The following is a 22687-nucleotide window of genomic DNA, read 5'->3' as shown; positions in this document are numbered from 1 at the left end:
AACGAAGGCTCCGCAGGGCCTGGCAGCCGGCTTCACCGCGCCCGTAGCAGACATGGCGCCGCTTAAAGCGCCCGCGCCGCCGGTCGCCCAGCTCCCCCATCCCCGCCCCCCGCCTTCGGGGCACCGGCCGCGGCCCCCGGGCTGCTGTGGCCGTCCCCGGGCCGAGCAGAGCCCCGGCTAGCCGGGAGCAGCGGCCCCCAGGAGCCCCTGCAGTGCCCCAGCACAGCAGCCACGCTCAGCCGCACGGAACTGAAGCCCCAAGCCAAAGGGCTCATTCACACAAGCCACAACACAGCAGAATTTTTTCAGCACTTTTTTTTTTTTTTTTTTTTTTTTTTTAACAAGATCGATGAACACTCCAAAAAATGAATTCAAAGAACGAACACCTTGTGAAGAAAGAAACCAGTCTGGAAAGAAGAACAAAGTACCCGCCACCCCCCCCTCTGTCCCTAAAAGCAAGGGGAGTCACCCCCCAGCGCGGGCATGCACAACCAGCCAGGCAGCAGAGCCCGGCGTCCTGCACGCGTGCTCCGAGACACACCAAGCCGAGGCCTTGAAGGACACCACAAGGGAAACAGCAGCTCTCGGCTCCAGCCTGACAAAGGGAGGAGGAGGACTGTAACTACAGTTAAGACCTGAGGGCTGGGAGTTGAAAATTGCCAGGGGTGGGCTTCGGCAGGGGTCTTTTGGTTTGCAGAAAATCCTTATGGAATAATCTAAGCCAATAAACCCTCCTAACATAGTCTTATCTCAACCAGAGCACCCCAGGCACCAACAGTCATTTTAATGCTGTCCTTGGAGAATGGCAGTCAACCATTTCATCACAGCATCTTTTGCAAGAACCACACAGATGGAGACAGAGCAACTGTCAGCTTTATGCAGGGGCTCTCCAATGAGCACACCTGCTTTTGTTCACATTAACTGACACCATCTCTCTAGGAACTAGTGCTGGTTATGTGGTCCAACAAAACGTAACTCAAAACCGTTCTCTACAATGCTAGTTTCTAACATGACACTGCCGGGTCCTGGACACGGGGTTTCCCAATCTTTTCTTGTGAAACACTTGCTATAAAAACCTGAGTAAAAGCTGTTGGCCAGGACAAAAAGAATCCATGTCCTATGCAACTCCATAGCTATAATAAGCTTCATATGTGGCAAAACACATACTCATAAACACAGCAGCACACCAGGGACAATTTATTCTAGAGAAGTCTTTTCTTTTTTTCCAGTTTATACTTTACATTTTGTAGCAGAGAAGATCAGAGGTTACAGCAGAGTCACAGAACTACAGCACCTCAGCTGGCTCCAAGTCTCACAAAGGGATTTCACTACACTGACTATTCTGGCACTAAAGGGAATAGCAGTGCACTGCTGCTAAACACCACAGCATAGCTAGAGGTGGCCCACAAGGACTCTGCAGGATCTTTCACCCCTAAGAACATCTACACTGCTCCTCTCACAAGAAATCTTTCCAGCAGATTAGACTTACCCAACTCCTAATTACCACTATCCTGCAGAGAATCAGTTTCAAAAGTTCTCCTTCCTGCAGGGAACAGCCTGTTACAGGAGCTGACATCTCTATCCCTTAATTTTTGGGAAATAGCAGCACAGAGATTCCCTGTTCAGTATCCTTGATTCTGAAGCTGAGAAGGGAAAGGGTCTGTGTTTGGAAGAAGCCCTTAGAGTCCTCTGATTCCACATAATGGTGGGCTTCATACTGGTCTCAGACGTGGTTCCTCCTCCTCCTCGTGGTTTGGTGGCTGCTGGGGCATCTCTTCATCTCTTGTGTCTTGCTTGTCTCTCTCTGCTTGAAGCCAGCTCTGGGGAGCTATCATTTTCTTCGGCCCATAGGGTGGAGGCCCAATCAAAGCTTCAATGTCATCATAATTTATCACTTCTTTCTCCAGAAGGGCATTAGACAGCTAGAAAGAGTAAACAAGACATAATGAGGTACAGGGGCTGGAGAACAGGCTCTGAACTGATGTGCACTGCTCTCCCTGCTAGCTCAATACACATCAACATCTGGACACAGCACATGCTGGAGATCACAAGGAACAGACCCCTAGCTATCACACTACAGATGGTGTAACCTGAAAGCCTGCTGGAGTTAGTACTAAGTTCTCCAGGTAGCTGGCATCTTGTAAAAGAACATTTTTGGCCAGGAACACATAGTATGAGTGGAGGCAATAAAGCAAGCTCTGGGGAATGGTTTGGCAAGTCAGAACTCCAGGGACAGTTACAGAAGTACTCTTCCTGCCACTGTACTTGTGGTGATGCCCGTGCAAGATGCTAGATTAAAAGCAAATGAGACCAGATCCTGACCCTCCCCTGTACACATAGGTAACGTCGCACAAAGAGGCAACACAGAGCCATCTGTTCCTGTAGACGTGCGCTGAAGGTCATTACAAGGTGCTCTCCAGGAAAGAGACTTCTCTGGCCCCTCTGCCAATAGAAGGGCCACCTTTGAGCAGCAGGTGGCTGTCAAAGACATGGAACTGCTCAACTCTGCTGACAAGATGCGACACGCTGATCTGGCAACCGAAACGTTTACTCTGTAGGCATTTTGGCTTAAAAGTTTTTCCATTATGAGCCTTTAGCAAATGTCTGACTGCTGCTAAATGGAAGTATCAGAACAGAGGAGGCCTGGAGAGAAGAGCTCTTATCATAATGCCTGGCTTCAGAGCACCCCCAGAGTGCTGTCCTGCTGTGACATGGGCAACAGTAGGGTGTCCAAGCAAGCAAGTTTTGTCTACTTTACTATGCACAGGAGGGAGTCTTGCAGCTGGGTGGATGAAGGTGTTTTGTGTGTGCACATGTGTGTGTACATGTGGTTTTTTTTCTTCAATTAAGACAACTTGAGGAAAAGGATTGTTTTATTTGCAAAATATTCAACACAAAGTTGGCTCCTCATCATTTTGGATGCTGGAGACCAGACTTTTGAAAGGAAGATCCAGCATCTATATGGGGAGCTGCAACCCAGGCCTGGCCCAGCCCAGGGAGATGGGTAGAGACCTCCATGGCAGGAAAGTGGGGACATGCTATGGTGACTGGCTAGGGGACACTCAGGACACAAAAGGAAGGAGGTAAAGCTCTAGCCGTGCAACAGGGATTCCTCAGTACATCAGGTGCCAAGGAGCTGACAGATGATAACTGCCTGGAGTCACTTAAGGGCCTGAGCCAGCATCAGTCAGAGATGACGATCCTGCATCTTTTCCACCATCCCCAGAAATTGTCCACCTGATTCCTATACACCTGCAGAACCTGGCACGATGAGCTGCTCTTGCCTTTGCAGGCTCCACAGGAATGGTCACTGTCTGCTTTCCAGGAAATTACACTGTCAAGAGGCTAGCAAAAAAGTGCAGACGAGGGAGACTAATTCCAGTTTTCAACCACCTCCATCTAGCTCCTGGACAGAGCGTTCCTTTATCCTGCAAATACCAGCTGGTGTCAGGAGGCAGAATACCCAGTGCTGGAGAAGGCACACACACTTCCCTATGCCCACTCCTAATTTGGAGGAACTACAGCGAATCCATGCCCAATAGCAGGAACACAAGCTCCGGCACCCCCACTGCAAGACTTCCTATAACCACATAGACACACAACCACCACCAACTTACAGAACACAAAGCAGCAGGGCCAGAAACACCAGCAAAAAGCTTACCGCTTGCAGCTTGTCACGGTTGTCCAACAGAAGTTTCTCTGTGCGTCTGTAAGCCTGAGCTACCAGCACCTTTGCTTCCTAGGAGAAAACAGAAACAAGAAGAGAGATTTGGAGCACAGGCAGTAGCAAACATAACTTGTGGATAAACACTAAGAGTACCAAGGGACAAAGTCTGCAAACTGAGCTACGCTTCCTACTGATAGGAAGGGTGTCCCACTGATAGAAAATACATATAAACCTTCCAGAAAAAAACACAACAAAAGAGTGTTTATGATAAACAGTAAATTCTTCCACCAGCACAACTCTCCAAGAAAGTCCCAGCTGATGGCAAAAGCACTCTGAGGAGGCTATCAACCAGCAAAAGTAGCAGCTCAGCACAAATCCCAGGGAAGCATAACCACAATGCTTCTCAAACAGCTTTTCAGTTTCCAGCTATTTGACTTTCAACTAAGGGAAAGGTTTTCTTGCATCAAGTCAAACTTAATTTCCTGTCAAAACACCAGCTAGTATTTTTCAGTCAATCATTTGGTTAGAAAGCCTCTCTGACCTAGAAACCAAAGACATTTGAATTGTGCAACTGAGATTTTAAGCCACATGCTTCTTGTGGTCTAAACATTGCATAGGCCTGCTTAGATATATATGGGACTGCTCAAGGCCTGGAAAGACCTTCACACAACAGAATCTTTCCCTAGCTTGGTATTTGTCCTCAGTTCCACAACTATACCAGTCTATCAAAATCCTCCCCCCCCACAACCTTTCCTCTTCTCTCCAAAGGTCACATTTGCACCTCCTTCTGCCTCCCAGCTCAGCAGGGCCTTGTCAACAGTGAAATCACCACCACAGCTTTCACAGTTTTACATATTACAGGATATTTCATAGCTACTCAGTGCAGCTCCAGGCAGCACAGTGCTAGCGTGCTGAAATCATAGCTTTATATGATTTTGCCTGCTCTTAATGCCTTACCGAATAGTCCTAGCACAATATAATAGAATATATCAGTGCTCAGTTGCAGGAATTCCTAGTTGCTAAAACAAATACAAAACATTTGGACACAAGTTACTTGCATTTTTCAGTGAACTGCTAAAAGTAAAGAACAAATGGGAACATACAACCAGGGGTGGCCTTACATGGTCCATCATTTGCTGAAGTCCCTGGCTGAAAGGGCGACGACCAATTCCAGCTGCACTCTCCAAGTCCGGGAAGGAGAGCTGCCCAATGCTGGGCACCATCCCATACTGCTTCACCATGGAGTAGGCTATCTTGGTCACCTTCTTCAGGTCATCCTGTGCTCCTAGGTGAGAGGGGAAGATACAATGCTTGTCAGCTCTCTGAACTGAGTACAAGAGGAGCACACGTCCTGTACAAAAACGTGTTCCACTAGCAGAGAGACCAGAGGAGCTGCAGGGGCCCACGGAATTGAACACTCCACCTTCTGAGGAACCTTACTGTATACTGCAAAATGTATCCAGGACACTAAGTGAATACACTGGCAGCTAGCTCATGTTGGAGTGCTTAGGGTGCCACTGCCCTGTTGTTAGCCATTTGGATATAACTAACTGGAATCAAGGCAGAAAGCTCCAGGCTCCCCCACCAGGTAACTTTATCTGCAGCCTTAGCTTCAAGACAAATTAAGACAGCAGGTGGCACTTGCAATGTGAGACATTTAGGCTCACAAAGTCAGGCCCAAGATTAAAGCAAACAAACTACATTTCTCCTTTCCTGCTCCCCAAGGTGGGAAACCTCCGTGTGCTGCTCAGATCACCCTTGGATACAGCAGCAAGTGCAGAAATTCAGGCCCTTTTAGCACTAGTTCCACCTGCCCGTGCCAGAGTCTAGCTCCTCACCTGTAGTGACTTTGTTAAAGGTGATGGCCTCAGACACCCTCCCTCCGAGAGCCATACACATCCTCTCCAGTAGCTGTTCTTTGGTGAAGAGATATTGCTCTCTTGGAAGGATCTGAGCAAATCCCAGAGCTGCATTTGTTCGAGGGGCTATGGAAACCTGCAACACAGAGCAGCTCCATCAGTTCTGAGAACAACAGCTCCCAAATATTGATGCAGAAGGAAGAACAGGAAGAGGCCTGCACTCTTGTCAGATTTGTCAAAACCTCATGGGGCATGATGATCTACAGAGACAGGGCCAAGAACTGCAGTATGTCAGTGTTCCCATACTGAAAAGTCTGCCTTCACAGTGGCAGACATGCACTTTTTGCTATTACAGAGCAAAAAAATAAAAGGAAATTGTCCTTAACAGCAAGCCAGTGAAATGCTGAGATTTAAGAGTGGCTTTTAGGGGAATAAGCCAAATTGAATTTGCTTTACTGTACTCCAGGATCACTGGGACTACCTGGAGAAATGTAACATGTCTTTAGAAAACAAGAATTACCTCTCCTGTCTATTAAATGCATCCACATCTTGCTGAGAGTAATTAACAACAGTTCATCTCATACAATAGGTCATTCACAGTGAATTTGCTGCTGGTGGTATGCCAAGGAGCTGTCATCCTTGTCTTTTCCACCTCTCCCCCAGTATCAAGGCTCTTCTCCCATGCACATCTCCCTCAAACACACCCTGGGGTCCTGAAGGGAGGTCTTTTCCTATAGAGAAGAGTTTCAGGCAGGCAAGCTCCCAAGCCTGCCAATCTTAAAAACTTCTCTTCTGATCAATTCCAGAGCAGCTCCTGGAATGGCCCATGACTAGTATATTGGCACTAACACTTTGGCAAGTCATGTCAGGGAAACAGATTGTGTATGCGTGTGTGCACACACAGTAGTTATTTGTTTGAAAGAGATGCACGAATTGAGTAGCAGCAGCAGGAGACTTGGTTGCTTCAAATGCACCCAGCAATGGGGTGGCCAGCAGATATATTTGGAGTGCTTTACATTTGGCTTTTAAATGCAAGATACTCCAGTGGCTGATTATCAGCTTTGCAGCACAAAGTGCAGTCAATCATCATCATCAGTGGAGCCCCGTAACACTTCCCCATGGCAGATTTGTCACTTGGTATTTCGCTGTAGTATTCACACCTCCAAGCTCATGCAGGCCAGGGTAATGCAGTAGAGTAACTTAAGTGCTGCAGAACAATCAACATGCCTGGGACAGGAGAAGACCAAAGGATTCTCTCCCCACCCAATGACAGGCTTCACTATACAAAGCTGGTAGTTGGGTTACCTTCATCACAGCCTCAGTGTGCTCCAGCAACCACCCAACCAATGCATGGCCTGATTCATGAAATGCCACAACCTTCCTCTCTTCTGGTGACAGGATCTTGCTTCTTTTGGCAGTGCCTGCAGGAACACAGACAAGAATTTGGTAAGAAAATAAACTGGTAGTAGGTGTAACTAGTGGAGCTTACTCTTGAACAGCTATGTGCATAACTTAGTGCAGTCTGTGTGAGAACAGCAGGCAAGCTTGCTACTGCACTCCATCTAGGGAGAGGCAATAAAATACCCTTCAATTACGTGCTGCGGAAGAGGTGCCCTCTGTCCTTGCAGTAGAAAGCAATCCAAGCACGTCTACTAGAAACCTGCACTCTGAAGAGTTCAGGCTGAATAGCAAGCTTTGTCAATCCATCCCTGGTGGCTGTTTGTATAATGTGGCTATACACGACGACATTGGCAGAAACTTCTTCCCGTTCTCTTGCAGACAAAAATCAAATGTTAGATTTGTGTAATGATTAAATCACAGCTCTAAAATGCAAAGCTAGATTTTGTTCACAGCTCTGCTAGAAGCATATTACACTGTATCTCTGCCCAGGGATATCTCTGCAACAAGTCAGTCCGCCATTTGGAAAAAACAGATTGGCTGCAGTATCATACTGATTTTTCGGTACAGTCTTTCAGTCCCTTAAGCAGAATATCAGACAGAGGCAAGATACTATATTATATACACCCAAAGTAAGACAGAGGGCCCAGCTGAGATTCTTGTGCATTAGGAGCATTCAAATCATCAAAAAAACAAGAGTACATACAAAAATCCTTCTCCAGACCCAGGAAGTGTCTCTGATTATACATGGCATGCTCCATATGAATTAGCTCATATTAGCTCTCAGGCTCCTCCGAACTAGCAAATTAAGCCATAACTCACACTTAATACTTCCTTCAAAAAGGTGATTTTTGGAAGTGTCTATTTTCCAGCCCAGTAGTCCGTAACACAGAATAAGCCCAATTAAGGTTTTAAAAAAATGCTGAATGAAATAAGGCTTTGAGAATGTGGAAAATACGTTAACTACAGAATACACTGCGTATCAAGCACTCATTATAGCTCTGCACATTGAACACAAAAAGTGTCAATACTTTAAAGCAGATGTCTCTGCACAGTGCTAGGAGCTGCAGGGGGTAGAACAGGCACAGTCAAAAGCAGCATTAAACCAAACTTGCTTGATATCTTGACAAACAACATTCTATTAACATTAATTTTTAAATAAAGTCAAGAAGATTATTAAACAAGGAAACAGTAAAATTAGTGTGGCAGATACTGTAAAATTACTGCTCAGAGACCCTCAGAGACACTGTGTCTGGGCCCATGCGTGTGTATGGGCACCTAACAAAAAACCCCAAACCTTTGAGCAATTCTGAAAGCATTTCTCTGTCAGCCCACCTGGGATGGAGGGAGGGACCGTACTCTTCACCATGCAAAGATTGTTTCTCTCCCTGCATAAAGCAAGCTCCATGCAAAATCATTCCCTGAAGACCTCTTCTTATCACATTTAGGAGAGAAATAACCCAGGAAACTACTCGGGTGCATCTTTGCTTGCCTTACACAGTGTAACAACTCCTCCAGGAGCACAGGCTCCACTCCATCTTCTAAAGACAACTCCTAAATGCCTCTGTGCATTCAGTAGGCTCCCTCCCTCACTCCCAGGAGATCCAACTTACTGACTGCTCCCTGTTCCCAGAGCAAAGACACAACAAGAACTACCACAGAGCGTTCTTGCTCCTCCCTTACAGCAACACAAAGCTTTAGGGCTTACAGTGCCTCTGGACTTGCAAAGTTCTCTTTTGATTCAACACCACTCTTATTAAAACCAGAAGCTTATAATGGAAAGCACAGCAGTACCCTTTCTTCAAAAAAGCTTTTATAGCAACTGAAATGCCCTCAGTTGTGAAACCCAGAAGCATCCCTGTTATTTGGCAAAGCAACATTTAATACATAGGCCTGTAGCAGTGATTAGGGTCTTCTAGACATCTTAAGAGTAGCCAGGTCCTGCTAACATGAAGGGATCAAATTAAGCAACAAAAAGACTTTATGGCCTCCTAGATGCCACAGTGCCTTAGTGGAACAGGTCAGCTTGTGAGCAGTGAAACTGCTGACACCCATGCCACACATGCTGACACCAGACACCCCTTTTGCTATACATCCCGTGATCTTACTTGCTGAGCAAGATCTTTTTAACCCTGTCCTCCAAGTCTGGGGAACTAAGGTAATGGTTGGTTTTGGAACAAAAAGTCAAGTAGATTCCCATGAGTTTGGGTGTTTTCTCCCCTGTAGAAGTAAAGCACATATTTACTCTGGCTAACTAGGACTTCTGCAGGACAACTAGATGTGTTGCTCTCCATTCCTGCAGCCACTGAGTACAGTTTGGGCTTCGTGGAAATACAGTCCGTTATCTGAGCACTCCAAGGGTTTTAAAAGGTAGGTGAAATTGTAAAGAGTGTTCTTGAGATCCTCTCCTGAATGAGGAATTATTTAAGCATTTTCTGATAAAGTGAACCTTGAAAACTTAATTCCAAGCTAATAACCAATCCAATATAAACATCCTGTTCCACAAGACCTACTCAAAGAAGCACAGAGTGCCAGTTCGTTTGTCCAGGCTCACCCCCCGTAATGACACTGCAGCCTGAAAGTAGCTCAGCATTTGATTATGAGAACCAAGGCCTGGCTACAGGACAGTTCAGACCAAAACTCACTAAATTCAGATCCCTCAGGTGAACTCAGGAGTTCTGGGAACTATTCTTTCCTCTCCGTAATATACAGCCACAGGGTAATCTCAAGAGGTTTCTCTGCTGGCACTTACACAGCAAGCAACAGGGAAAGGCTGACAGGATGTTCTCAGAAGGAGAACAGTACTCCACTGTCTTGAGTTTATTCTGTCAATTCAAAGCCTGAGCTTTCAGGCAAAAAAAAATACTGTCTTTTTGTATTATTTTACTGTTCATGCAGCAGGTGTCCAGAGGAGCAACAAAAACCCAGAGATAAATCCATAGAGTGGAAGTCTTTTTTTTTTTTTTTTTTTTTTTAACTTTCTTTTCTAAATTAAAACACACACCCATATTTGAGCTCCCGTCTTTACAGTTTTGCTACTGGCTATCTTCACTGATCTATCAGTTCAGGCTGCCTGCAGATTTAGGAAGAAAGATCCACTTGAGGTCTTCGTTAGAGAACCTTTTGCAACCTTCAGAACAGTTCTACAGGTGGGAACACAGTTAGGACCCATTTGTCTTCCTGAAACTTAATCCACTCCTCTTAGCCTTCACTTAACAAGTATGATGCAGACTAGGAAGATGATGGGAATGATCAGACCACCTACCTGCAATGACTCTTTCCACAGCATACTCGAAGTTAGAAGTATCAATGGATTTATGACCCTCTCTGGCAGCATGAAGAGCAGCTTCGTTACATATATTTGCTATGTCAGCTCCTATAGGCAAAAGTTCACAACAATTACTTTACATTTGTTATGTGATACACAGATTCCAGGGTACAGAAGAGGCAAGAACAAATCTGGAGGAGGACCTAAAGAACTCAAACAGCCTGCATTGCAAACTCCTCTTTGTTCCTTGGGAACAGAGAGCAAACTTTATCCATGGTGTTTATGTTGGATTTGAACAATATAACTGGCTTGGCAATGAACACTGTATTGCCACACACAGGACAGTTTAGCAATCAATTAAAAGGCTAAAGCCAAGGCTGGCTCTCAGCAACAGAGAAGTGGTGTGGGCAATCCAGATTGGCACGGGCTGCCGCACTGTTCATACAGCAACCACATAAACCTCTGTGCAGAAGAGAAAGAACATCTGTTCCGAGTTTGTGTGTGTGGGTGATGGTGGCGGGGGGCTGCTGAAAGAAGTCACGAAGAGGCAGTGTGCTGGGGCCTGTTAGAGGGGAAAACCAGAAAGAATATTCCAGGAACTCCACGTAAATAGGAACTCTGGAGCCCCTTACTCAGCATTGTTTCAAGCTCCCAGAGACCTACCCTGAAAACAGCCACAATGCAGGAGCCAGGGTCGCCTGATTTTTACCATGACCAACAAAATAATTGTTATGTCTCTCTCCTATCCTTTTAGTTTCCTGGTAACACATATCAGCTTAAGAGTCTATCTCCAGCTCAGTGACCTGAAGTGTAACAATACACCCTCAACAGCAGCTTGGACAAGATCATACACAGTGGTTCCTCCCCTCAGGAATTAGGATCTTCAGCACTATAGAAGCGTATTTTTCTCTACTCCTATGCCCTGCTAGTCCCAGAAGTCTCAGAAAATTGAAAATAACCACGAACAATTGCTCATCACAGCTCCATTCACTAGGGAGATGGCTCAGTTCCCACTATTTCAGCAGAGATGGAAAAGGCTTGAGGAAAAAAGCCTTTTAGACCAAAATACCCTGTTAAAACAAAGCGAACAAAAAGCCCCAGGTTGAACTGGATAACTGACAAGTGTGGAAGTAGGTAGAGCAGCCCAACACACACTGCAGCATATCATACCGCTGAAGCCTGGAGTCAGCTCAGCAAGGTGCTGCGAGTAGAAGCTGCCATCTTGAATCAGCTTGAGACCCTTCAGGTGTTGCTCAAAGATTTCTCTTCTCTCCTGTAAAGGAAACAGCATTTGCACAACAAGGAACATCTGGGCCCAACAAGCCTTTGCAACACAACAGTCACTACCATCCATCACAAGCAGCAAAGGAGCAGCCAGACTTCTGGCAGTGGGGAAAGTGGCACTGCCACCAGAGGGCAGGCCATTCTCACAATGGTTTTGTCCTACAGGAGTCCTCTCAAATTCAGAACAGATGTATGAAGGCTTACAGTGAGTCACTGCCTTCTCTCCCAGGGCCACACTCTCCTCCTAACTTTCACTCTGATCTGTCTTTTAATTTTTGTCTTACCATAACAGCACTTGCAAAGAAGGAGCTCAGAGCGCCTCTGCCTGCTTCCTCCTTCGCTGAATGAAGACCCCATCTACTAGCTACTCAGCCTGGGACCATTTCCCAGGCAAAGGTGGGGGGTGAAGAGACAGCTGGCGAGTAGCCAGGGAGTGACTCATTCAGCTGGTCCAGGAGATCCTGATTAAAACAATGGCCTCAGTTGCCAGGGTTTTCCCCTTCCTCCTTCAGGGCAGCTGCACAGTTCATGCTTCCGTGCCAGATTGTATCAGGCATTTAAGGTATTTTAACTGAAAACTCTGAGGATGACAGTAAAGCACAGATGGAAGAAGAGCAGCCTGTGCTGGCAGAGCACGCACTTCACCACTGCAGCTGAGCTTATTTTCAAAATTGTGCTAAAATTGTCGATATAGCAGACATGGTGGACTACCCTAGTAAATGGATCTAAAAGCGTTCGGGAGGAGAGAGTCACTCAGCTGGCTGTGTAAAGGAAAATGAAGAGCCTGATGAGAGTAGTGAGGATGATAAACCAACATGACAAATGGTGTTCAAGGCACATTACAATTTAGGCTCTCCTCACACAAGCAGCACAAGTTAATTTGCCACTTAGGTAGTTCCTGATTTCCTGGAGACAGGACACACATTTCTGCATCTCCATGGCAAAGAGAACCTCACAGAAGAATTCACCACCAAGCCCATACCAGAGCAAGCACAGACACTTCAGAACAGCCAGCTGTCATGTCAGAGAACCAAACAAGCGCATTAGCATGTCACCTATTTGATTTAGGGCACAGAAATAAGAACGAAGGCAAGTATAAGCCTGCCAACTCTATTTTCACCAAGCTCATCCTTTGCCAGACCAGTGAATCATCAGCAAGTAAAAGACTGGAACGCCTGAGTCATTAGCATTACAGGAAGGACAGGGAAGTGGGCAGTATATACCTGCAGTGTTGGAAGATCAATAAAAATGTGCCTGTCGAGCCTCCCAGGTCTCATCAAAGCATTATCCAAGACATCAGCACGGTTGGTAGAAGCCAGCACTATGACATGATCTGTGGTCCCCATTCCTGCAGAAAAACAAGAGTGGAGGTTTTCACTATCACAAAGATACTGCATTGCAAGCACACAAAGGGACAGGACAGGGCAGGATGCAGAGAACATTTTACACAACTTTATCACAAAGCCACATTGCGCTTACAGCATCCTCTGTGGCAGCTGAGGCTGAGGATGTGTTCTTTTCTTCAGCTGGGAGCACAAAACAGGAAGGGACCTCCCAAGTCATCAGATCCAATCTCTAGTCATCTCAGACACTGAAATTTCCTTTTCATTTATTCTCAAGCCTAAAAATGTTTTTTCTTTTGCCACAACTGGAAATTGCTCCAGCTGGAAACCAGAACAGAATCTCTCTATTCTGACAGGTTAGAGCATGCCTTCTCAGCCCCAGCCTTAAGTCAGTTCCTCCTCATTTAATCCCAGGTTGAGCAAATATCACTGTTAACTGAAGTAACCTGTTCCTATTAGCTGGAATAACCCTCCCCTCTGCCATATTTCTGGAGAAAGCCCACTCTGCTTTCATTTACTTTCAGTTTTTCATCAGACAGGCCACTAGAATCACTGAGGAAAGCACATGCTTTCTTCTGACCAGCTCAGATTAACGCAAAAAAGAGGACATAGCCTTGCCATCCAGCAAGGTGCATATTAGAGTAATTTGCTCTATGTCTTTTCACTCAAATTTTATCACTCAAAAGGCAGCCAGGCACACTGCGGATCAGTGTGAAGATCATTCTTGTTGAAAGTTCTGCAGACTTCACATAGGCAAGGGCAGAATGCAACCAAACAGCTTTGTAGTGATGATTAGCGCACACTAGCTCAAGCCACAACCAGGCAAAGTTTTGTTCCCAGGTCTTAAAGACAAAGACAGCATCAAGATTTACAGGATTTACAGGTTTTGAGAGCAGCCTGTAGTATGGAGGCAAAGACAGACAGACAGGCCTTCCTGGGGAAGGCAGAGCACTAACAGCCGGCAGAGAACAGAGAGGGGCAGGTGGCAGTGTTGCTTGGGTGGGAAGAAAGAGATCAAGTTGAGGCACTGAACCACACTGCTTATTTATTACATTCCAACAGAGGCCCCCAGGTATGAGTCACCCACTTACAGAAGATTCAACAGCCCTGGCATAGAGCAGCCTCCCAAGGGAAAGGAGTCACACGCTGCGAAGAGGTAGCTTTACGCAGGTGAGTTGCAGCTCTCCAGCTCCACTGGAAGAGCTGCCAAATTTGTCAACGTACAAGAGCTCAGCAGAGAGAGTAACATTAGAGGTAAGTCAGAAGATGGGCTCTTTCAGCTTGTGCTGTAGCAAATCTCAGTTCTTCCTCCCTACAGGATGCTACCTAAATAAGCTCCTGAAGACTAGAAAACCCACAATCTTTCAGGTGCGTATTATAGCACATTTTGGAGTGTGATAACTAAGCAGAGAGACTGGCAGCCACTTGGGGGATAGCAGGCTTCATTCACTCAGCATTCAGCAAGACTAGACAGTACATTATCTGCTTTGCAGCTGGGAAGACTCAGTCTTAAAATAGGTCCAACTATCAAACAAGTATAATTAAAACAGAACCACAGAACGCACCCTTCTTGCGTGAGTTTTTGCCCCATTTGCTCTCAGTGTGCATCCCAGTAGGGTAAAACACAGCTCCAAGAAGTCTACTGCAGCAGCCTCTAATTCACATTTGTGTTCCCTATGCAATGTCACCTGGCATGTCACAGGCTTCAGCTCCAACAAGCGAGGGGCAGTCATACGATTAGTCCATGAAAACACCACCTCAGTCATACCAACAAGTTAAAGACAGCAATGAATTTAGCCTAAAGAGAGCCTTTATATCTGTGCTGCTTGTAATTGAAGCCACTTTATGAAGGAAAGGAAAAAAGGATCCTCTTGAACTGGTAAGTGCTCTGCTTCCCCACGGACACAGAGCACGTTACTTGGATGGGCACCTCATCTGCATTATTACACAGTGTAATTTTACAGCTGTTTGTTCAAAAGCATTTTGGGCATCATCTGTGTACAGTATCCATGACAGAGCCACCTTTGTACTGGAAGCCTTTAGGCAGAAACGTACATAACAGCCTAACTCAGGGAGGGAGGTCTTGTCTGAGCGCTGTGTGAAGAGCTGCTGCTGAAAGATGTCCTACGTTTCATTCACAAAACATAAATCAGACCAGGACCTTCAAGCTCCTCTGTACTGATGCATTTGAGAGGAGACTGAGTCACATTCCTCTTCTGCTTGTTTGCAGTTTGCATGTGAAGATTCACTATTCAAACCAGACACCTGTTCTGACAAAGACTATAGTACACATGTCGCTCTCCTTTTAGAAACAGCTTCAGTATATACAGTCCCTCCCATCCCTCTCCCTCCTCCCACAAGATCCCTGCTGCTTCCAGAATATGAAGAAAGCTGTCAGAGTGAAGGAAACCAAGGTCACTTGTAGAAGAGCACTATGATTACTCTGCAATCTGCATACCAAAATTACTAAGTATCAAACTACACATTCATTCCATAAAACTTAGCATAATGGCTTTTTTTTTTTTTTGGTCTCTTCATCCTTCTTCTAGCCTGCAGAGGAGGTTCCCATACAACTCTGATTTTCTTTATCTTAGCTCCAAGTAATCTCAACCAAACACAGAAACTGAACATTCATTGGTAAGCTGAATATCCACAGATCTCCTTCTATACTTTTTTAATAGCTGAACTCAGCTCCATGATGTTGCCTTCTAGAATTTCAGCCATCAATTTAAGCTAAAGACAGCTAAAACAGAGGTCTTACTCTTCTGCTTCAAGGCTTCTTCATTACAAACACTTACCACTCTTCTACTTGTGCTTGTGTAGAACTGTTAACCTCCCCAAAACCTTATGCGCCATTCTCCTGAAAACTTGATTTTGCCATGATGCACATAACACTTCAGTGTTCATTTGGCTTACATGCTCTGTTAGATAACACCCCTGTAATATGTGCCAAGATCACTGCTTATGAATACAAGCCAATATTAAGTCCATGTTTCTTGTACTAGCCTGATAGTCCTTGCCAGCTGTCTCTCATTTGACATTGTAAGCTCCTTGGGCTATTTTTTAGCATGTGTTTGATAAAGCACTTAGCAAAATGAAGGACTTGTACATGATCTATATGAGACACGAATAAATAACTAAGCAATACAAACTTATAAAGAACTAGGCAGCACATAGCAAGCAAGGTGCTTTTGTAGGAACTTTTAAAGCATATATGGAAAATATTTGTGTTCTAAACTCACTTTCAAATGGAATTGTGCCCTAATTTCTGAATTAAAGACTCATCAACTCCTCTCCACCTCCCAAAACACTATAGATATTCTAATTCTGCACCTAATTTCTACAGACTCAAAGAAATCAGTTATTTTCATTTTTAACACAGAGGTGCAGATTGCACAGACTACATATTCCTGAACAGTCAGAAGGGCCTTCTATTGGTTCAATGTTATCCTGTTCCCAGTTTACCTGTAACTGGGGGGGGGGGGAGGGAAACACACTAAATCTGAGACTGTTGCTATTCTATTCATAGCTACCACTCTTTTCCATCAAGGTATCTACTATACAGATACAGCTGTAAACAGCTACGTTCACTCCAAATAAATTTACATGCTTGGCCAAGCTTCCTAAAAGTTAATATAAGTGTAAAGTCCCATGGAACTGCGCACACATTTAGGATGATTTCTGATATCTACATGGCACTGTGTCCTTCAAAGACATTCCTCTGATAATTGGATTCCTGTCCAAATATTTAAGAGCTACTTAAAGCTCATTCCTCTCTTTCAAAAGCTTTATGGAGCCTGACCTGAGAAGCAGAGAGGTCTGGAAGGTCGTTGTTCAGCAGGACCACTCTGTCCTGTTTCCACCATGCTGTGCTCTAGCTTACAATTTCTTCTTCTGCAGCAAGGGCAGAGATCAAAAATTACAGATCATCTTGTGTGCACTATGGAGGAACTTCTACTCTTTGCTGCAAATGTTTTTACAAGTCCCAGCTTCTCTCCTTGAGAAGAGAAGGTTTACCCCAGAGCAACTTCCAGAAGGCAGCCCTGCTGGGGAACCACAGGAAATGTTTCCTTCAGCATGGCTGCACCCTCCACTTCACTGCAAACATTCACTAAAAAAAAGTAAGCAGTTTTAACCACTAAGGCCTGGAGAAAGAGGCATGCTTTTAGTGCAGAGCATCAGAGTAATAGTCAAGGCGGGGGGGCACACCCAAAACAGCTGTCCCACAAACAGCAGACTGAACAACCACTCCCTGATGCGCAGGTTGTTTATGCCTCGCTCAGCTCTGCAACAGAAGCAGCATAAGCTGGGTCAGTGCTGCAGGCTCTGACAGACTTAGTCATGACTAAGAACGGCCGAAGGACTGTTCTTTTTGACATTTGTGCGGAAGTGTCTAAGGGCTGACTTCAAGACACAGTGCAGCCAGCAATCCAGAAGCATGGTATCAAACCATGACTTGCTTCCAAAGCTTATCACTCCTTATTTTGATGGGGATTCTGTATCCAGGTAATGTTAGAGTTATTGTCAAAGGACAACACAAGAGATATATCACATTGCTTACTTCCCTCTGGGACAACTAAACTTTAAAGCTTATCAGGCTTTAAAACACTACCTGTCTTGGACAGAACATAACAAGTATTAAAGAATATTTAATGGCCAGCTGGATCTAAATGTTATCCTCTAAACATAGCAGTGCCCTTCCTGCCAATTCACTTGCTTTTGGTTCCCCAGAACCGTAAATTATCCCTCTCCAACTGCCAGCAGGAAAACATGCTGCTGAACTGAAGCCATTTACTATAGAGTAAGCCTTTAGGGTTGCTGCCCTCTGCCAGCCATGATCTCCAATGCATGTTTTATTTTGGCTTCATGAGCAAGTGGATGCACACACGGTCATTGGTACAAATTCACTCCGGATGCAATGCTACACTTATTCAACACTAACTCTTTGGAGTACAGTCAGCAAAACAGCTGGCTCCAGGATTTTAAATTTACTAGCCCAAAACTCTTAGAAGTCTGGATTTTATACAGACTCCAAGGAGGGCTATCTCCACAAGCCAGCCACAGCACGTACTCAGAGATCTGTCCCAAGCCCAATTATTTTCCAGACACTGTCAGCTCTGGACAATTCTCCAGAGTCTAGTTCTCCAGTGACAGAGGAAAAGCGATATGATGCAGAGCCTTCACCAACAGGGACTAAAGATAGGGTATACAGATGCAGAGTGTGTTTGAGGAAATTCCTGAGAATTCTGCAGGGAAGGGTGGGTCAGCACAGAGCAAGTACTGGGCACACAACTTCCAGAAGCCCTGTGCTGAAGAGTAGCTGTTCTTTCTCCTCTGCTATTCAGTCAATGTAACAGCTGGAGAAGGATGAGAAAGCAGAGAAAGGACCCACTTCAGGTAAATGATACAAGTACCTCTGAAATCAGAAAAACACTAGGCAAGGCTACACTGGGGTCCACATAGGAAAAGTCATCCTGCCTTTCAGGACCTCAGATGCTCCCTTAAGTGGCAATCTGAAAGACAGTATCACTTGTCATGCAGAGGGACTTTTAGCAATGACAATATCAAGCTATAGGGCTGGCCTTTGCCCTGAACAGACTGTGAAGTGCAAGCTAATCCTGCCCCAGAGAAGAGAGGAGTAAGGTTTGTTTCAGTGCAACTGTAAATACTCCAGCAGGAAAAGAATGTCGAAATCTGAAAACTTTAAGCAGGAAAAAGATGTATAAGCCAACAGTTTTGATCTCTAAGGCAACAAGGGCCCAACTGCTTAGAGGTAAAGAGAAATACTCACCATCCATTTCCACCAGCAGCTGGTTTAAAGTCTGTTCCTCCTCAGCATTGGCAAAACCAGAGATATTGGTTGAGCGCTTCTTGCCCACAGCATCGATTTCGTCGATGTACACAATGCAGGGTGCACGAGCCTGGGCTTCTCTGAAAAGGCTCCGAACTCGGGCAGCTCCAAGACCTACGGAGCAAAGGAAAGAGCTGAACCTCACAGCTGAAGCTGTTAGCACAGCTAGAGAGCAGGGTTGCTGGCCCCCAGGGAAACACTTGATTCTGGGCAAGCTTTCAATGCCTGACTGTCCTCCCTACACTCCAGCCACAAAGATGTAGACACAGAACCCATCTCTCTAGTCCTAAAGCACTGTTTTTCCTGGATCACACTAGCTTTTTACCCAGCTCCCAAAACTGCAACGACTCCTCACAGCTGTGGTAAGAGGAGCTCTGTTCCCAGCTGCACATATGAATTTCTGTTCCTTCCATGGGTCAGAAGCTGAAATATTCAGCTTGTTCCTTCACACAGACCCTTGTCTGGTTGTAAGGGATCTAAGAGGAAGGAGAAAAAGGAGAAAGATGGAAATCTGCTCTATCTGAGAATACTGATGGATTTTCAGCATAAGAAAGGCAACTTCTGCTGATTACTTTAGTTTGGAAGTACTAACAAGTATAGGGCAGTCAAAGGCAAGTGCTTCCAGGTGAAGAACCATGGCTGCACAGTGTTAGAAGCAAGCAACTAGCAGTACAGAGAACAGATATTTTAGGTTCTAGTTAACTACGTAACATCTACAACTGGAAACCTCACACACCTTCAACAGAAATAAGCAACTCAGCTTCCCCAAAGACAGGCTAGAAGTCTATTTTTTGCAGGAGGTCCAGCCAGCACTTTCCAGTCTACAACAGACCAACTAAGCCCTGCTCCATTCCTCCCGAGAGCTTACCTCCTATCACCTCCACAAACTCAGAGCCTGCCATGGCCAAAAACGGCACTTGCGCTTCTGTAGCCACTGCCTTCGCCAACAAGGTCTTCCCACAGCCTGGTGGTCCAAGTAACAAGGCACCTTTAGGAACTTTAGCCCCAAGCTGAAGGTAGCGATCAGGATTCTATAAGCACAATACAGCTCTGTCAGATCCACAGCTCATATGAAACATCTGCAGAGGAGTGTGGCCTCCCAGAGCTTTCTGCTACTCTTTCTGTTCTGATCAACTCAGCTGCTCCTGTTGGGAGCTTAAGCTCTGCACTCCATTACAGAATTGGAAGTATAGAGATTGAGTCATGTGGAAGTATAGCGATCGAGTCATGTTGATCACACCATAAATAGCTGCCAGCCTATTTAAACAGAGGCTGTTTAGTATGATGCAGGATGAAGAGGAAATATATACCCTGCTCTCCAGGTTGCCCAGCTATCTGAAAAGATGGGCAGCAATCACTTATTTTGTTCTATTTTTGTAGGGTGAAGAAAAGGCAGAGGAGAGAATTCAGCACATTTAATACAACCATGGCATTGTCAGTCAAAAGACAGGTGAGCATGGGCACTTCTGCTTTTTAATCTAACATTTTCAGCATGGATAATCATGATCAACATTAGAACAGGAACCCAGAAAACTGGAGAACCTCTTATGAAAGCTGCATGGCAAATTCATCCACTCCACTTCCATTATAGGACACGTGTGTACAGTTCTTACCTTTAAATAATCCACAAATTCTTTGACTTCCATTTTGGCCTCATGCATTCCTGCAACATCCTTGAAACCAATCCCTTTTCCAGATTTCCCATCCACAACAGTGAAACGAGCCATTTTCAGTTGGTTCTGCGGAAGGCAGTAAAAGTAATAAAGATATGCTCTGACTTTGGACACGGCAACAGTCTGAAAAAGCTGTTTGATGTACTTTGGGAGACAGCAAAGCACCGTTATAAGCCCCTCCTGTCCCCCAAACACATGCCCACTAATGCGTTGATATTTTTTCATCCTCTGCTTTGGAAATTGTTCACAGCCAGACTGCATGACTGTTGACTCAGAAGCTTTATCCATGTTTCATTGGTAACAGACAACATAAGCCTGCAGCAATACTCCTGACATAATCCAACTCAAATTCCCTGTAGACCCAGCAAGGATACTTAAGTATGTGCAGAATGCTCAAAACCTTAATTGGGATCTGCTCCCCCATTTTTAAGTGCTTTGATCTTTAATATGCTTGGGATAAGCACAGTTTTGAGAAATACATATTGATGGTAATTAACTGTCAATACTTTCTTGTAAATGAATATAAACAGACACTTTGCACCACTGTCCAATGCTGCTACTAGCTTCTGTTACAACACAACCCAGGGATGGAACTATAGGCTCTCAAATTTAAAAGGCACCATATTTCAGTCTCCATGTGTGTGTTAAGCCACATGACAGCCAAAACAACAATTTAGCTAAACATTCTCCTTGTAAGTCCTCATTTTTTTCCTTTGAAAACAGCTACTTACAAGTTTTTTTTTCTCTTTGAGGAAAAGTTCATAGCTTCTCAGGCCTTAGAAACACAGACTCCAAGCAAAGAGTTAAATGCGCAAGGCCTGGCAGTCCTCACTTATGCAAAGGCAGAATCTAGTCCTTAAGGCCTTTATTACTCAACATTTTTTTGAACTATTCTTCTCTTCCAAGCAGCTGCACTCTTTTGTGTAAAGTGAAACTCAGAGTCAGAAGAGAACTGCATAGGAAACCTAGTGGGAAACTTCTTAACAGGGGACTGAATTCACCACTATTTTCATTCCAAAGTCCCTGTGGTTATTGCCAGTGCACCCAGGGTCTATTTCTACATAGTTTCATCAGCTGATCCAGGCAAGGGTAGAGGAGAGAAGTAGGAGATTTGACTGATGTTGCAAGTGAGGCATGTGGCGTGAGGGGAAGCAGCCAACATATAATGAAATCCAGAATTTGAACACTTTTTTTTTTTTTTCCAATAAATTGGGAAGTCATTTTGTAAAAAGCAGCGATTCCTGCTCCTGGCTGTATGGGAGGCATATTGGCAGGATCCAGTGAAAAACACCATCTGCAGCTGCACCTCATTAGTAGGTTTTGAAAATAGAAGAGAAAACTGGACTGCAAACTCACTGAGCTCAGCCCTTCCTGTCACTGGGGAAAGAAGGGGCCTCAGCTAAGGCCAGTTACTGTACAACCTAATCAGATGATTGGGGCAGAAAAAGATGCAAGATGTGTCAAGACTGCAGAGTTCTTGGCATTAGTTAATTCTTATCCTCTGTTGACTTTACAGAGGAAAGGGGAAGAAATTAGGCTAGCAGAAGACCAGACTGCTTACAGGCTGCAAAACAATGACAAGATCTAGGATACTTACAAAGGCATTGAATCCTCCTACCCGGCTTGCCGCTCTAATAAGGCGGAAGATGCTCCACAACATAGACACAGCCACAAGTGTCACTATCAGAGAAATTGCGTCACTGAAAGGACAAAAGCAAGTCAGGTACAAATTGAAGCATTTAGCCTCAAGAAGTATTATTAGCTTGGTAAATATTACTCAATGCAGCAATTTTCAGTACTGCAAAGACTTTGGCATTTAGACTAGAAACACAGCAATGAGTAGACATGACTAAGAAAACGGCATCTTTATGGTTTTACATATTTTTACAGATTTTTTTACATATATATTTTTATATGTGTACGTGTGTGTGTGTGTATATATACACACACACACACGTACACATATATACACACATATACATACATCTAAAACAAAAAGTGTGTGTGTAACAGAAAACCCAGTAATTACGTAATCTAAAAGGTTAAACAGAGGACACTGGCAAATACTGCTTACAGCTGTGGAAAAAAAAAAATCTACCTTACCATCCCTTTCAGAGGCATTGCTGCTCATGAAACAAATACAACCTTCAGGCAGTTGAATTACATCCAGACCAGAATCTGACTGGACCAGGCAAAGAGTTTGCCACAGAAGATCTGTGGCTGACAACACTAGAAGATACCTCCCTCTCTCAATCCTGGGGTAAATCTCAGTACAAGTCAGGCATTAAGAAGCTGGTCTGTCTATTCAGGTTGGCCCTCTCTGGCCAAGCATCTTAGAAGTCCC

General features: G+C 44.8%; 1 protein-coding gene across 2 annotated transcripts in view; it reads right to left on the bottom strand.

Annotated features, from left to right (window-relative positions):
* Positions 1–1181: 1181 nt before the first annotated feature.
* SPG7 (SPG7 matrix AAA peptidase subunit, paraplegin) overlaps positions 1182–22687 on the bottom strand; it is a 31394-nt gene continuing 9888 nt past the window's right edge. For both annotated transcript variants that reach the window (XM_062586330.1, XM_062586329.1), the window contains exons 6-17: positions 21941–22043; positions 20284–20409; positions 19539–19701; positions 18611–18784; positions 12700–12824; positions 11363–11465; positions 10190–10300; positions 6832–6947; positions 5506–5662; positions 4789–4952; positions 3662–3739; positions 1182–1922 (exon numbers count right to left, since the gene is read on the bottom strand). In XM_062586330.1, coding sequence (XP_062442314.1) covers positions 1713–1922; positions 3662–3739; positions 4789–4952; positions 5506–5662; positions 6832–6947; positions 10190–10300; positions 11363–11465; positions 12700–12824; positions 18611–18784; positions 19539–19701; positions 20284–20409; positions 21941–22043 — 1630 coding nt within the window. In that variant the 3' untranslated portion in view covers positions 1182–1712. The remainder of the gene's footprint in view (positions 1923–3661; positions 3740–4788; positions 4953–5505; positions 5663–6831; positions 6948–10189; positions 10301–11362; positions 11466–12699; positions 12825–18610; positions 18785–19538; positions 19702–20283; positions 20410–21940; positions 22044–22687) is intronic.

This window comes from Rhea pennata, chromosome 13 (assembly GCF_028389875.1).
Source record: "Rhea pennata isolate bPtePen1 chromosome 13, bPtePen1.pri, whole genome shotgun sequence".
Lineage (NCBI taxonomy): Eukaryota > Metazoa > Chordata > Aves > Rheiformes > Rheidae > Rhea > Rhea pennata.
The sequence above is the reverse complement of the archived record's forward strand: the minus strand, read 5'-3'. Positions and strand labels throughout refer to the sequence as shown.